General features: G+C 51.3%; 1 protein-coding gene and 1 long non-coding RNA gene across 7 annotated transcripts in view; one reads left to right on the top strand and one right to left on the bottom strand.

Annotated features, from left to right (window-relative positions):
- Nucleotides 1-6,791, bottom strand: part of RANBP3 (RAN binding protein 3) — a 54,011-nt gene extending 47,220 nt beyond the window's left edge. For 3 of the 6 annotated variants that reach the window (XM_068537171.1, XM_068537172.1, XM_068537175.1), the window contains exon 1: nucleotides 6,595-6,790. In XM_068537171.1, the coding sequence (XP_068393272.1) occupies nucleotides 6,595-6,616 (22 nt within the window). In that variant the 5' untranslated portion in view covers nucleotides 6,617-6,790. Of the gene's footprint in view, nucleotides 1-6,594 lie in introns of all 6 variants that reach the window. The other 3 variants (XM_068537176.1, XM_068537177.1, XM_068537173.1) reach the window with 2 other exon arrangements.
- LOC137760151 (uncharacterized) lies at nucleotides 6,642-8,515 on the top strand. Its single transcript, XR_011073244.1, has 2 exons — nucleotides 6,642-7,043; nucleotides 7,323-8,515. It is a non-coding gene; the product is annotated as an uncharacterized lncRNA (long non-coding RNA).
- Nucleotides 8,516-15,486: the final 6,971 nt, after the last annotated feature.

The raw sequence follows: 15,486 nt of genomic DNA, 5'->3' as shown, positions 1-15,486 counted from the left end.
TCTCAGTGGGTCAGACGGCACAAACCAGGGTGACGCCCTAGCATCTGTGAATTACCTCCTCTCTCCCTCCCGGCTCCATCTGTGTATTTACATGTGTGCAGCATCCTAGGACTTTAGTACATCAGATGACTATGTCGCACAGTCTCTTGGCGGGGGGAGGGTCAACAGAATCCCCTAACACAGGGGTACTCAAACAGAGGCGATTCTGCCCCCGAGGGGACATCTGACAACGTCTAGAGACATTTGGGTAGAGGTCAGGGACACTGCCAAACATCCCACAATACACAGGACAGATCCCACTGGAATGTCTCAATGAAACTCAGCTATAACCCAAAAGGAGCTTTCTCTCTACCTAGGCATCCAATCAGAAGACTAACAGCCAGTAGTAACGGACACGGATCTGCACCCACCAGTGGGCCAATCCCCTGCCATATGTTCCTTTCACACAACAATCCTCAGACTTGATTAGCATCGTTCCCATTCTACAGGTGCAGGAACTGAGGTCAAACAATTTGCCCAAGCTCCTGGGCAAGTAAGTGGCAGAGGCAAGACACATACCAAGGGCACTTCCGACTGTGCCACAAGCTATCAACCGGAGCCTGTCAGTCAGTTCCGGTCTAAAATTCCTTTGAGGCTTGAGACAGGGGAGAAACCCACATGGATCTCCCTACAGGCCCCACTCAGGCCAAGCACCTGTCTAAGAGGTGCTACGACAGGGCTGAAACCCAAATGCCAGCCAAGGTCAGGCAGGCACTGGAAAAGGGGGAAGCGGGCCAGGTCCCAAGCAAGTCAGTGGAGACCGCGGTGTCCAGGAAGGCACAGTCTATCTCAAGGTGGCAGCTGTTCCTCAGTCCTGGCAAATCATTACTGTGCAGGAACGCAGGCTGAGGCTGGTTGCTGTTTTTCAAGAGAAATCAGAAACCTGGATTATTCTTTCCCCTGAAATCTCGGAATTCTTAAGTACTGGCTCCTAATTAAAAGCAAACAAAGACAAACCTAAATGAGTCAAATTATATATGTCTGCTTGCCCCCAAAGCAAGGTTACAACTTCTGCCTGTAGTTTTTGACTCTGGCTCCGTGTTGTAAAACATCTGTGGGGTCCTAGACACTGCGCACCTCCTGCAACAATCTCCAACGGTGCAGCCAAAGCATCAGGTTTAATTCTCCTCCACAACCTCCTTGAATAAGCGTGAAGCGCGGTCAGGGTTAAGATTCATAGCAAGTGCTACGCAATAGCACCAAGTGCCAAGACAACCAAGGACGAAGTGGAGTATAGGGACTTTGCTCCGAGACCCTGTGCTGCACAGTTTCCTACCAAGCAGTGCACAGCCACACCGAACACAGCTCCGTGGGACCACAGGAAGGCTACTGCACGAAGGTGGCAAAAACAAACCCCCTTCTAGCAAGACAGAGAACCCCTGCTGCTTGCTGCCAGCACTACCACCAGATCCTGAATAGACAACGAAGCAAACCCATCTGCCTCCTGATGGTTTCAAAGTACCATGGAGAGCTACCAAGGCTCGGCCAGGTCAATACCAGCTGCCTTTCCCAGGTAGCTTCCATTCCATGAGAAAGGCCCTTTTCAAGTCCCCCAAATGCATCCCATTGCTCCCCAAATGGCCCCCATCTCCCACTCTACCCCAGCCTATTCTCCGGGCCTGAACTCACTTACTAGGCAGGAATTCGACTGGTACCTAAGATGCCCCCTTGGCCGGCCCCAAACACCGTCCCCGCTCCCAAGGCCATTCTGAGCTCCCTGGCTCTGACCGGACGAACTTCCTGTCGCCTCCCCTCTCTCCGGCTCCTTCAGCGTACAAGCACACGGGCCGGCCCTAACACCCGATGATGCCCGCAGGTAACGGGGCTGCTGGGGTGGGTCCATTTTCCAGCTAACTGGGAGGCAGGCTGGAGACGTGGTGGGGAAGCTTTAAACTCGCAGAACTGCAAGCTTTTCTGTCTATACAAAGGATCCCTGTCAAAACTTAAATTTTCTTCCAAGTACATAAAGACTTTAGCATGGCACCCTCAGCTACCGCCAGGCCCCATCCGCCCCGGGTGTGAGAGGCATGCGAGAGTTGACCTCAGGACAAACCCCAGGGTTAATGTTTATCATAACTTCATGAAAACTTTGAAAAATTGCTTCTCACTTCTCCTAAGAATTAAGTTTAGGGCAGGGGAAGGGGGTGGTGAGAACCAAGTGAACTGAGGATTCCAACTGTTTTGAGTTCTCGCTCATCAATAAAAACTCAGCTGCATCTCATCCTCTCTGGGGTTAGGTTTTAAATCAAAAAGTAAGGTGAGAAGTGATGAAAGCCAAACCACCCTTGAAAATCTCTGGACTGATACTTGGTCAGGCCAGATCAGGGGTTCTCAATGGGGGACAACTGCGGGGGGGCTCCCCCCACCAGGGGACACTGGGCAATGCCTGGGCACTTCTGGCTGACATGACTGGGGGAGGGGGGAGGGTGCTATTGGCATCTAGCGGGTCGAGACCAGGGAAGCTGATCAACATCCTACAATGCCCAGCACAGCCCCACAACAGAGAATTATCTGGCCCCAAATGCCTAGAGTGCCGAGGCTGAGAGCCCCTGCCTAGATGGTCACGCAATCGAAGTCAAGACAGAACCTAAGAGGACGGACAGCCCAGTTCTGGCTGCCTCTCATCCTGGGCTCACCCCAGGGGGTGGATTCAGTGGGGGTGGATTCACCTGCACTGTTCAGACTCACTTCTTGCCCTCTCTTGCTTCGCTTTGAGCACTTCAGCTAAATGTGTCGGTAACGTAAGTCCACTACAGTAAAAATAGCTACTATTTACTGTTTATTAACGGGCTGAGATAGGCGCTAAAGAATTTATATGCGTTAATTCAGCCAAGGGTCACAGCAACCATGGGATAGATATGATCATCGTTATCCTCATTTCGTTGGTGAGAAAACTGAGGCTCAAAGGAGTTAAGAATTTGGCCAAAGTCACTCAGAGAGTACAAGGCAGAGTCAAAACACAAACCCGGTTCTCATGCAAAGCCTGTGCCCCACCATCACTTTATATGGAGGGTCTCAACTGAGGGTGCTTCTCCCCACCTCCTGCCCTGGGACACTACACAATGTCTGAAGACATTTTTGGCTGTCACGACCCCTGGGGTAGGGGTGCAGGGGAGGGTGTGTGCTACTGGGATCTTACGTGTAGTCAGGGACGCTGCTATGATGCTCAACATCCTACAGAGCAGACGACGGCCCCTCAACAGAGAATCATCTGCTCCAAAATGTCGACGGGGCCAAAGTCGAGAACCCTGCTTTATATGGTCTCTTGGGTTTCCACCCTGTGTGTCCGCAGGCTGGCAAGGCGTCATATGCACATGGTATCTTTTAAGGCTGGGATCTAGAATCCAAGATCTCCTATAGCTCAAATACGCTTTGCTCACCCTCTTTTCAGTCTCTTTACCTTCACCAGGGACCAAACGCTGCCTTCAAATCCCGATGCCGGTCTACAAGGCAGAATAACTCCAGAGACAGGATGATTAACCACTTTGGGATGTATCAGTAGCGAAATGCCAAGCAGAAGAGAATATCCCAGGACACAAGTGTACAACACCCACACACTCCTGGGAGAGAAACATTCCAGTTGGACCTTAACAGTCACGGACTACAGGACTACCAACAAAGGGCCGTGGGAGCTGCTGTCACAACGGAGATCACCATGGCAAGGAGGGCCAACAAGATGCTGTACTGGATACACGACTGGAACTGTTCCTTTCTACACAAGCACAGCACTCCTAACCTGTACTACTCAAGCCAGTGCTTCTCAGCCCTAGCTGCACATCGGGATCACCCGTGCTGTTTTCTGTCTCTATAGATGCCCAGGCGTGAGGATGGCTATGCTTAGGATCCCAGTCTGGAAAGGCAGAAGCAGAGAGGGCGTTTGAGATTAAACAACAAGTGGGAAAGCACACGTATGGGGCAGTCCCTAAAGCTTCAAAATGCGTAGGCAAGGAAGTCCTAGTTCACATAGTGGGTAAGAAATTAAAGATCCTAGCAGGCTGCACAAGCCCAAACCCGAAATGGAGTGGAGAAACACATGACAACCAATTGAAGGGTGGCAGAGATATGAGAGGCATAAAAGACCACTAAGATTTGATTTTTTTGGAGACAGCTAGGCCAGAACTAGTGTCAGAGGCAAAGTACTAGGTGAGTGTGGCATCTACTAGGCAAAAACTTTAAGTACCACAAAACAGTCCGTTTTCTCTATCGTACCCTTACCTGTTCAACCGTGCAATTTACAATCGACAGCTCATGTGTCAGCGCATATGCTAGAAATGGTGTCCCTGCAAAACAGGAATCCATAATTTTCCCTTTGTGCTCAAAGGTATACCTCACCACGAAGGTCCTGACTGATGAATTCACTCATTCATTCAACAAACATTTCTTGGATACCTACTCTGCGTCAGGCACTATCCTAATTGGGGTGGGGGATCCATCAGCAGCAGACAGAAATCCTCACCCTCATGGAGCTTACGTTCTAGAAGCAAACAAGTAGACCTGGCACACCGGTTGGTGATAAGTGCCATGGGGCAACATGAAGCAGGGCAGAGGGGATAGGGAACGCGGATACGATTTGAAATAGGTGGCCAGAGAAGTTCTCAACGATAAGGTAACATGTGAGTAAAAACCTAAAGGAGGGGCAGGAGCAAGCCGTGGGGACATGTGCAGGAAGGCTGACTCAGGCAGAGGAACCAGCAGGTCCAAAGGCATATAGGATAGAGGATGTGGACCACGCAAGGGACGCGGAGACAGCCAGAGTGGATAAAGCAGGGCCCGTCGGGGAGAGAGTGGTGGGAGAGGAGGACAGGGAGGTCTCGGGGGCCATCTGCCTTTGGGGTTGGGAAACTGTCAGCTGGCTGAAGGTGGAAGGGAGGCCCAGGCAGCGGTGGTGGTGAGAAGTGGTCACCCCCTGGAAAGATTTTTAAGGTAGAATTGACAAGATGTGCCGTGGCACGGGAGAGAAAGAGGAGTCAAGGGCGACGTCAAGGTGTTTGGCCTGAGCCATTCAAAGAATGGACTTGCCATTTACTGCAAGGGGAGAAGGACAGTGGGGTGGGCGGGTTTGGGGGAGAAAGATAGGGGTTTTGTGTGATGTGGCTATTGGACATCCAAATGGAGATGTTGAACGTGACGTCGCATATGAGTCTCGAATTCAAGAAAATGAATGAGCCCAGTACACAAATATACAAAGTGTGTCATACTGACTCCCATTTATCCAGTCCCCGTTCTGCCTGTAAATGGATCTTGTGAATGGAATGCCTCAACCCTCCACTGGCTCCTTTGTCTTATCAAAGACATGTGGCATACATGGCAGCGGGGGGTGTTCTGAAGTCAGACCACCTTGATCCACATCCCTATTCCTTACTAGCTGTGTGACCTGCCTTGGACAAGTAATTTAACCACTCTAACTCAGCTTCCTCACGGAGAACAGGAGCCGACGGTACCTTCCTCCGGGAGCTTTTGTGAGGAGTGAGGGTTACTCCAGATCACACGTGCCCAAGACTTTGAACAGTACCTGGTAGCACTCCAAATGCTCCACCAGGGTGAGCACTTATTATTGTCATTCGTGCATTCGTGCAGCTCAGTACAAACCTCAGGCCAGCAGGGAGCAAGGTATGGGGGGAAATCAGGGCCAGGCAGGTAGATTGCTTGCCTGTAGTTGTGCACCTAGACACGGAGGGAGCTAAAAATAGGCCTCCGAAAGTCTTGAAGCTACTAGCGATCTCAACGCCACGGCTGATTTCATCAGACAGCGGCTGATGGGGTGCCTTCCCTGGGCCATTCGGAACTATAACCTTGTCAAAATCGCTCAGCCGGGATGTCAGCGCTCCGCAGAGAAGGGGATCGCACAGTCTCTGTCTCTCTCTGGAAGTGCAACCAAAAAAAAGGGCCGAAAAGCCGCCAGGGCTTTCAGTGGCTCACATCCTGCGGCTGGACCTAAATGAGCGGAGACGAGGCGCGACTCTCGGGTCGCCAGGAAGGATCCGGGGGAACTGGCGGGAACTGGGGGGCTGAATTGGGGGTGGGGGTGCAAACAAACCGGACGTTCTCCATCCTCGGCGTGGGGCAGGCCCGCGGAGGGTGAGAAGCCCACAGGACCACGGGGTGGGCCGGCTCAGCAGCCAGGCCGGGGAAGGGGGAAAGCCGGGGTCCCCGAGAACGAGGGGGCGGGGAGGGAGCGCGGCGCGCTGGGCCCGCGACCAGGCCCGGAGATCCATTTACATCCGAAGCCGAGGCGTTGAGGCCGCGCCTCCCGCCCCCTTCGGCCCCCGGCCTGGCCTGCGAGGCGGAAGGGCCTCAGGGCCGCGGCCCCCGCCGTCTCCAGAGCCGTCTGGCCGGACGGTGGCAGGGCCGGGGCTACCGGGAGTGATGGGCCGGGCCGGTGAGCCCGGCCTAAGGGGACGCAATGGGGGACGGCTGCGGGGCCCGCTGGGCCGCTCTCCCGGAGCAGACAGGCCCCCCGCACCCCGGGGTGCTCAGCCCTCGGGCCTGTGGCCCCCGGGCCTCCCGCCGCCCGTTCCCTGGCCGCTGGCTGGCCCCCGACGGCACCTCCCCTACCTTCGTTCGCCAGGTCCGCCATTTTACTTCCTTAAGCCCTCCCACAAGGCCCCGCGCCGGCCCGGGCTCGTCTGCCTTCTGCCAGAAACTCCCGCGCGTGCGCACTTGCCAAGTCGACTCCGAGCAAAGCGGGCAGTTAGCGGCTGCGCGCGGAGCCCGGCGCGGAGAAGCTCTCGGGATCTGGGTCCGAGCCGGGCCAAGCTCGGAGCACGCGCCTGCGCATTAACCGCCCCCGCCTCCTTTTCCCGCCGACCGAGGGGGCGTGGGCAGGGCAGGGCGCACGCGTAGTGGGCCTCGCGCGCGCCGCGGGCAATGTGGGAACCTGCGTTCCCTGCGGCTGCGCGCCTGGAGTGGGTCTTCACGCTGCTGCTTTCCGCTTGTTTTCCGGCCTCGCACCCTCGGTGGGAGCTTGAACCGTGGAGGGCGCCGCGACTGACGCCTTCTCCTAGGTAGATCCCTGGGTCGGGGCGGGGTGGGGGTGCTTTCCACGTGCCGCAGTCCCGAGGCCCGGAGGGAGGCCTGTAGGTGGTCGTGGGGCGCCTCGTGTCACCCCAGGCCTCAAGTTTCCCCTTCTAAGGGACCAGTACTTTAGGCAAACTTTCTGAGGCCACGTGGAGAGGTGGGGGATGGTTGGGGGGAGTAGAGGTCAGAGGTTGAGGATCACTGGCCAAAGGGAAGGTTCATGGCGGGGCGGGGCACAGGTGTTGATCCGGGACTTGACCTCACAGAGCCATCAGAATGGGAGCTCCAGGACGACTGGCCCCTGAGGCCCCGTACTGAACAGCGCCTGGCACCGAGCCTCACCGAGTGTCTTCATCGATCACATGGGCTGATGACCTCTCCCTCCCCCTCCCCTCTCCCCTCCCCCTCCCCCCTCCCCCTCCAGGACTGAGGGGAGAATATTGGACTCCCTGGGCTCATTCGTGACTCACCTGCTACGCAACATCCCGCGGGCCCTGCCTCATCTCCTAAATAGAGCCCAGATCCGCCCGTTCTCCCCAGCAGGGCTCTCTATCCCTACCCCAGGCCAGACCATTCTCATCTCTCCTGGAAAACCCGATAGCATCTTTCTCTCTCTGCTCTCTTTCCTTTCATTCTTATGAAATAAGCAGCACACAGAGGAATCTTTTAAAAATGTGAGTTAGATCAAGGGCACATCTTTCCTCAATGCTTCCGAAGGGCTTTCTACTGATCTTGGAATAAATTCTAAGCCTCTTGTTCAGGCTTACAAAGCCCCCGTTTTTTGCTGCCATGCTTGCCCTTGCTCGTTGCAGTTCAGCCATATGGTCTTTCTGTGTCCTTGGAGCTCACTAAACCCCTTCCAGCCTCAGGATCTTTGCACTGGCTGATCCCTCTGCTTGGGACTTTGTGTCCCTTTTTTTCCTGTTTGAGTCCCAGCTTCACTCCTCCTGCTCCAGTATGATCTGGAGGAGGAGGTCCTATAGCCTGTGGGCCACATTTTTAATTATTGGGAGAAAGCCAAAAGAAGAATAATTGCTCATGACATGTGAAAATTGTATGGAATTTAAATTTCTGTGTCCATAAATATAGATTTATTTGAAAACAGCCATACTTAGTTATTGACATAATGTCTATGGCTGCTTTTGAGCTGCAGAAACAGAGCTGAGCCCTTTTAACGGACTGTCGGGCCAACAAACTTAAAATATTTACTCTTTGAGGCTTTATAGAAGTGTGCCAACCTCTAATCTAGGACACATGTATTTACATGGTTGTTCTATACATTTCTGTACAACCAATGGGGTGTGGTGAATGTTTAACAACAGCTGCTTCTCTGGGGGGGAGAATGTGTGTTTCTGTCTGTGTTTATATGTGTGCCTGTGTGTGTATAGTTTATTGTAAATTTTACTATTTTCCCATCACTTTAAGTCTTGAAGACAATAAAACAATAAATTGGACCCTGGCTTGTAGTGCTGATTTTCTTGGTATAAGTATACTTCAACTATGGCCGATTTCAAGCTACCAATGTGAGTGTCACTAACCAGAGTTGAGCAGAGGTGTGCGGTAGCACACTAGATTTTTTTTTTTTTTTTCTGGAGCCTGCTTCTTTCTTGCTGCAGCCCCCAAAACAGCATCAGTATCACCTGGAAATCTGTTGAAAATACAGATTCCCAGGCCCCAACCCAGACCTGAATCAGAGTCTGCAATTTAGCAAGATACCCAATAGACACCTGATTTTGCTACCCTGGATTTCGCCTCCAGGCTGAAGGCACAGGCCACAGAGCTTGGTTAGAAATTCTTCAGGAATAGCTAGAATGTCACTGTTGGTCACCTGCAGTGTGTAGACTTAGGTTTTCTCATTTCTAGCTTATTGGTATCACTCTATTCAGTACATTTCGTTATCTATAACTTCTCTTGAGTAAGTCTTATTAGTTTAAGTTTACATTAAATAGGTACTGTATATCACCATTTCAAGTAGAAAACCACTAAGCCACGAATAGGAGATAACTGTTTATCACGAATAGGAGATAAACATGAAAACAAAACAATGTTTTAAAATTCTGGGTAGATACTATTGCCTGCCAAGGTGCTGTGCCCCAAGCCTGCTTTTTTTTTTCTTTTTTTTTTCAGTGCAAAGAGAGATTAGCAAAGTATTGGAGGCATATTAAAGGCACATTATCACTCAACTGAAAACACGATGAGGAGTGAAAGAGAATTGAAAATGGGGTAACTCTAATCCACGAGATTCCTTGTCATTTAATGCCCTGTCTGCATGTCTCCAAAAGTCATTTCATACACCACATCCATCCCACACATTGGGAAACTCCCAGCAACATGTCACCGCTTGCTAAATATAATCCAGTTGTGGTTTTTTAAGGGACATGGGGAGATGCTAAACCCATCAGCCTGACGAGCCGACTCAATTTCCCTTGGTTTCACAATTCTTATCCCAGTGCCGAGGCTGCCAATATTGTGCCCTTTAGTTGTTCCTTTGCTTTCTTTATCTGGTCTCCTCTAACACATTCATTTAGTCAACGTCTTTGTTTTTGTTTTTTTTTTGGCTGCGCTGGGTCTTCATTGCTGTGTGCGGGCTTCTCATTGTGGTGGCTTCTCGTTGCAGCGCATGGGCTCAGTAGTTGCGGCACGTGGGCCCTAGACTGCGCGGGCTCAGTAGTTGTGGCGCACGGGCTTAGTTGCTCTGCGGCATGTGGAATCTTCCCAGACCAGGGATTGAACCCGTGTCCCCTGCATTGGCAGGCAGATTCTCAACCACTGCGCCACCAGGGAAGTCCTCAACATTTACTTATTAAACAAATATTTGTTGATTACCTACTGTGGTGGTTTTAAAACGGCCCCAAATTCTTTGACCCTCTTCCCATCAAGAGGTGAGGTCTCAAATGCCATCTGGTATCACTTATATGTGGAATCTAAAACATGACACAAATGAACTTATCTACGAAGCAGAAACAGACTCACAGACATAAGAGAACAGACTTCTGGTTGCCAAAGGGGAGGGGAGGCGGGGGAAGGATGGATTAGGAGTTTGGGATTAGCAGATGCAAACTATTAAGTATAGGATGGATAAACAACAAAGTCCTACTGGGAACTGTATTTAGTATCCTGTGATAAACCACAATGGAAAAGAATATGAAAAAGAATGTATGTATGTATATATATATATATATATATGTATATAACTGAATCACTTTGTTGTACAGCAGAAGTTAACAACATTGTTAATCAACTACACTTCAATTAAAAAAAAAAAGAGGTGAGGGCTCTGTTTCCCATGAATGGGAGTGGCTGGTTACTGGTCCATTTCCACGGACTGGTGGAGTCCGTGGAAATGACAGCATGTGACTTACGAGGCTGGGTCATGACAGGGACAGAGGATGCAACTTCTGCCTGCTTTGCTGGAACAGTTGCCCTAAAAGCCTTCAGCCGTCATGGAAGCTGTCCACCCGCCCTGAGGCTGCCATTCTATAAGGAAGCTGAAACAGACACTGAAAGGCAAAGCCCAGGGAGAGACCTGCCCAGCCTGGCCCTTCCTGTTTCTCACCCCCATGAAAGATAAATGATAGTTGCTGTTATGAGCCAAGCCATTAAGTTTAGGAATATTTGTTACACAGCAGTATATATCCACCACACCTACTGTGCCTGGCACACTGTTCTACATGACATTCTAGTAGAAGACCTGCAGGAGAAGCACTCTAGACAGAACAGTGAGTGCAAAGGTCCTGAGGCAGGAACCACCTTGCTGAGCTGGAGAACAGTGAGGAGCTCAGTGTGGCCAGGGCAGAGTGAGCGAGGGGCCATGCAGGGCCTCGTAGGCCACACAGTTCTCGGAGGAGTTTGAGGTTTTTCCCAAGACAAGGGTCGGAAGTGGGAAATGGAGGGATCCAGATGGTTTCCCTTGACCATCTGACCTCTCTGCTGCCTGCTTCCTCCTCGGCTCATCAGGAGACAAGTCTGAGGACCCCCCCCCAACCCACCGAGCCCGGGCTGAGCTCTGAGAACTGGGAACTTCCTTCTCTACAGCCAAGTTGGAAAACAGCTTCTGTAGTTGGGCCCAGGAAAAAGGGCTTTCACAGCTGTAGTTCTGTTCTCATCTTCCCATCGTGGGCAGGGAGCCGGCCCTGTGAAGTATCTGCTCTGTGCCCAGCCCCACGCAGAGGGTGAGGAGCCAGATATTAATCAGCTACAGTTCCTGGCCTCCTCTGCTCGGCAGCTCCCCCGCGCCACCTCCACCGCCCCCCCCCCTCCCCCCGCAGTCCACAGGGTCAAGTTCTTGACAGCAAGGTGTCCATTGCGGCTGACGCTGAGGCCAAGAGGGGGACCCCTGACTCGAGCTGGGTGCACTAGCTTCCCTCACTCCCATATTCTGCAGCAGCTAAATGTGGTATGGAGCTAGGAGGAAATGCTGATCGTACTTTATATTATTTGTAATTAAAAAGATTTAACCTTCAATTTAAAATAAATTCAGACTTACCCTAACCCTAAAAAAAAAAAAAAAAAGAAAAAAGAAATTCAAATTTACAAAGAAGGTGCAAAAATAGTACCAAGAAATTCCATACAGCCTTCACCCAGCTTCCCCAAATGTTAACATCTTACGTAAACAGCACGATGATCAAAATCAGGAAATTCACACTGACGCAGTACGATTCACTAGCGTAAAAACCTATTCAGGTCTCATCTGCTGACTGCCAGTGTTTTGTTCCTGTTTCAGGATCCAGTCCAGGATTCCTTGTTGCATTTCGATGTCATTACTCCTCAGTTTCCTTTAGTCTGGATTAATTCCTCTGTCTTATTTTTCCTTCACCATGACACTGGTGAGGCGTACGGCCCAGCTATTTTGCAGAATGCCCTTTCATTTTGGGTTTGTTGGCTGTTTCCTCCTGATTAAATTCAGGTGATGAATTTTTGGTGCAAATAACATGGACTAACCTATCAGGGGGCACCTGATGTCGATTTGTACCATTTACAACTCAGATCACTGGTGTCGGCCAGTTTACCACTGATACTTTTCCCTTTGTAGTTACTGAATACCTTGTGGGGAGATAAATAAATAGGGAGTAGTTGAGGAAGAGGAGGAGAGGCAGATGGAGAAAAGAGGCAGCTAGCTCTTGCACTCCATTGCTTGTGGTCTTTGCATGCATGATTGCAATTTTAGTAAACAAAACAGCCTCCATTCTAGGCAAAATCCCGAGCTGGCTGGTTTCCCCGGGTGAAAAGGAAGAGGCTGTGTCACACAGTGACCACAGGGGGGCAGCAGAGGATTAGGAATGAAATCAAAACTGGGCTCTAGGATGAAAAGCAGTTCAGCTCCTTCTAAGTAAATAAACTTGCAGAAACTCAAAGGCTCTGCCCCAGCTGAGGCCTGGCATCTTCTGGGAAACAGGTCAGGTAGTTGCTGGCTGCTCTGATTACGCTCCCAGCACTAGGCATGCGCCGCGTCTAAAACAGGGGCTCTTTATCCTGGGAGGGCTACAGGGGGGGCCTGAGACTCCCTTTTGAAACTGCCTGCAAAACTCATGGGTACTGAGGGTGTATCGGTTTGGAGACTGCTTGCAAACCCCCCAAAACACCTCCGTCAAATATGAGCCAGTGGAAAACTTGCTGGAAAGTGATGAGCATCCCCCTAAGATCAGAGAGAAAAGAGAAGAAACGGGGCAGCTCCAGTGGGTCTTGGGAATCGGTGGGTCACCGCCCACCATCCCAAGAATGCTCAAACTTCAACTGCTTTCAGTCTTATATTCAGCTCACAATTCAGATTCTGAGGAGGAGGTGTCAGATGCATCCAGCATGGCAGGACACGTTATTAATCCCTGCCCCCTCCTGCTTTCCCTGACTCTATCCACTTTATGCTCCGGTCAGATATTCATTGAGCGAGAGCCTTTAGGTGGAGGGGTCCAGTGAACAGTTGTACAGAAGAGGGTTGACAGAGGGGAGTTTGACGTCCATTTTGAGGTCATGGGCCGTCACTCCCGGGATGCAACCCCCAGTCCTCACCAAGATCTAGGAAGCCCTCCCCGTCTCCCTCCCAGCTCACCCTGGGCCACCTCACAGGTCAAGCCCGTCCCCTCCGTCCCCTCGGCCAGGAGCAGCCTCTTTCAGTGTGTGCGAGCGCCCACTTACAGATGGTGTTTCAAACGGTGGGAAGAAGGGTCACTGCCCAGAAGGAATCGGAGTGTTATGTCCAAAGAAGGTGGAACAGATAGATGCTCGGTAGCAAAACCCCACAGGCGTCCATCACAGAGGATTCTCAAAGGGATCCATGACCTCAGCATAGGTGAGAACTAGTCTCTAGGACTGTGGCTTTCAATACGTATGTATGTTCGGTACACTTTACATGCAGCCCAATCCCGTATGTGTATGTACACACACATCGTATAACATATACTGAGATGTTACAAAGCCAAAGTCATCTTTGCTAATTACACTGACACTCCTGATCTTTTCTATCTCTATCCTGGTCCATTACAAAGAAAAACGGGTCAAATCCGCCGACTTGATTTCATAGCCGCTTGGCCTGCTGCTCTAGCAGCCCTCTTGCCTCTGCTCCCCTGCCTTCAGCTCCACTGCAACACTCTGACCTCCCGCCCGGCCTGTACCGTCTTCACAAGTACCTAATGACCCCCTTGCTTCCATTTTCTTCGTGTGTGATCCACACGCCAGAATAAATCTTTCTAAAGCCCAGCTTCGATTATATCAGAAAATGGTGGTGGTGGCCTCCTGAATGAATTTGATTTTATCTGTGCAAGATTTGGGAAATACAGTATTGAGCAAGGCAGATCAGAGCTACTCACCCTCAGAGCTCATGAGAAAGAGATTTGCCAACAATCACAATAAAGTATAGTGTAGGAAATACGGAGAAGGGATCCTAATCTAGCTAGCGATCTTCCAGGAAGGCTTCCTGGAGGAGGTGTCAGTTAAGATGAATGCTAAAGAGGAAGGGGTGTGTGCGTGGGGTGGAGTTTAGGTGGGAAGAGCAATGAAGGTGAAAGAGCCTGAAATGAGACACTGGGGTGAGTTCCAGGAGCAAAAAGTCAGAGCAGGGACTTCCCTAGTGGTCCAGTGGTTAAGACTCTGGCTCTCAATGCAGGGGACCCAGGTTCGGTCAGGGAACTAGATCCCGCATACTGCAACTAAAGATCCCGCACATGGCAACGAAGATCCCACATGCCGCAACTAAGACCCGGTGCGGCCAAATAAATAAATAAGTATTTTTAAAAAAGATCATGCATGTTATCTTAAAAAAAAAAAAAAAGTCAGAGCAGCAAGTGGGCCACGGGAGGAAAAGATAAGTGACAAGTGACATGGTTGTCAAGGTGTGAAAGAAGCAGAGAACTGATAATAATGAGAATGCTATTACCCGGTGGTTCTCACCTGGGGGCAGGTGACACTTGGCAATCAGTATCTGGAGATATTCATGGTCTTCGCCCCTGGGGGTGGGGTGCTGCTGGGCCAGGGATGCTGCTCGACGCCCCCCAGTGTCCAGAACGGCCCCCCCCAACCCAGAGACTTAGCCAACCCCAAATGCCAAAGGTGTCAAGGTTGAGAAACTATTGAATGCTTACTCCAGTACTTTCTATAAATCAACATATTTAAATCTCACAACAACACTGTGAGGTAGGTGTTTTTATTACCCTTTTTTCCCAGATGGGGAAACTGATCTAAGTAATTTACCTGAGGGCACAGCTAGTGTCCAAGCCCGGCTGCCCTGCTGCATCTCCAGGCGGGGAGGGCTCAGGGACTGGCCAGGAGGAAGGAACCAGTGGCCACGTTAGGGGCAGTCTGGAGGAGGTAGGAGGGACGGAGGACATGCAGGTGGCCCTGGGTTTCTGGCCCGGACAGTGGGATGGGGATACAGGCAGGAGGTCTGGATCGTCAGATGCTGAGCTCCTGTCTTGCCCTTTGGAGGGCGAGGCACCCATGAACCTCTGAGCCGCGGTGGGCGGGCAGCCGTGGAGCAAGTCAGCAGCACGTGGATGAGGTCATGGAGGTTGTGGAAGGAGCAGGACCCAGGTGCAGGGGGTGGGGGTGGGGGCAGCCAGAAAAGTGGGAGGAAAACTGGGGTGGGGGTGACACTCCCAGCCAGGGAGAATCTCTCTGTTCTTACTTAGCATTCCTGTAGCTGATGTGTGTGTGTGTGCGCGCGCACGCACGCCTCACATCTCACTTCAGAGTTCTTGCTACCAGAGAGTTCTTGGAGGCTACAACACCTATCGGTCCCCCTGCAACCCTCCCAAACTGTGGCTTATTGAACTCTGACTCGGGGCCATTAGGGTTATAATGATCACCAGGAACCCAGGTTCCTTCTCTCTCATTGCTTTGCCATCCTTATTTTATGATGTCCACCTCGAGGTCCAAGGTGGCTGCCGGGGCTCCAGCCATCTTGCTTGCATTCCAGCCAGCAGCCTCATTTTCCCCATG

The sequence above is a fragment of the Eschrichtius robustus genome, chromosome 2, assembly GCF_028021215.1.
Source record: "Eschrichtius robustus isolate mEscRob2 chromosome 2, mEscRob2.pri, whole genome shotgun sequence".
Classification (NCBI taxonomy): domain Eukaryota; kingdom Metazoa; phylum Chordata; class Mammalia; order Artiodactyla; family Eschrichtiidae; genus Eschrichtius; species Eschrichtius robustus.
This window is presented reverse-complemented; position numbering and strand designations above follow the sequence as displayed.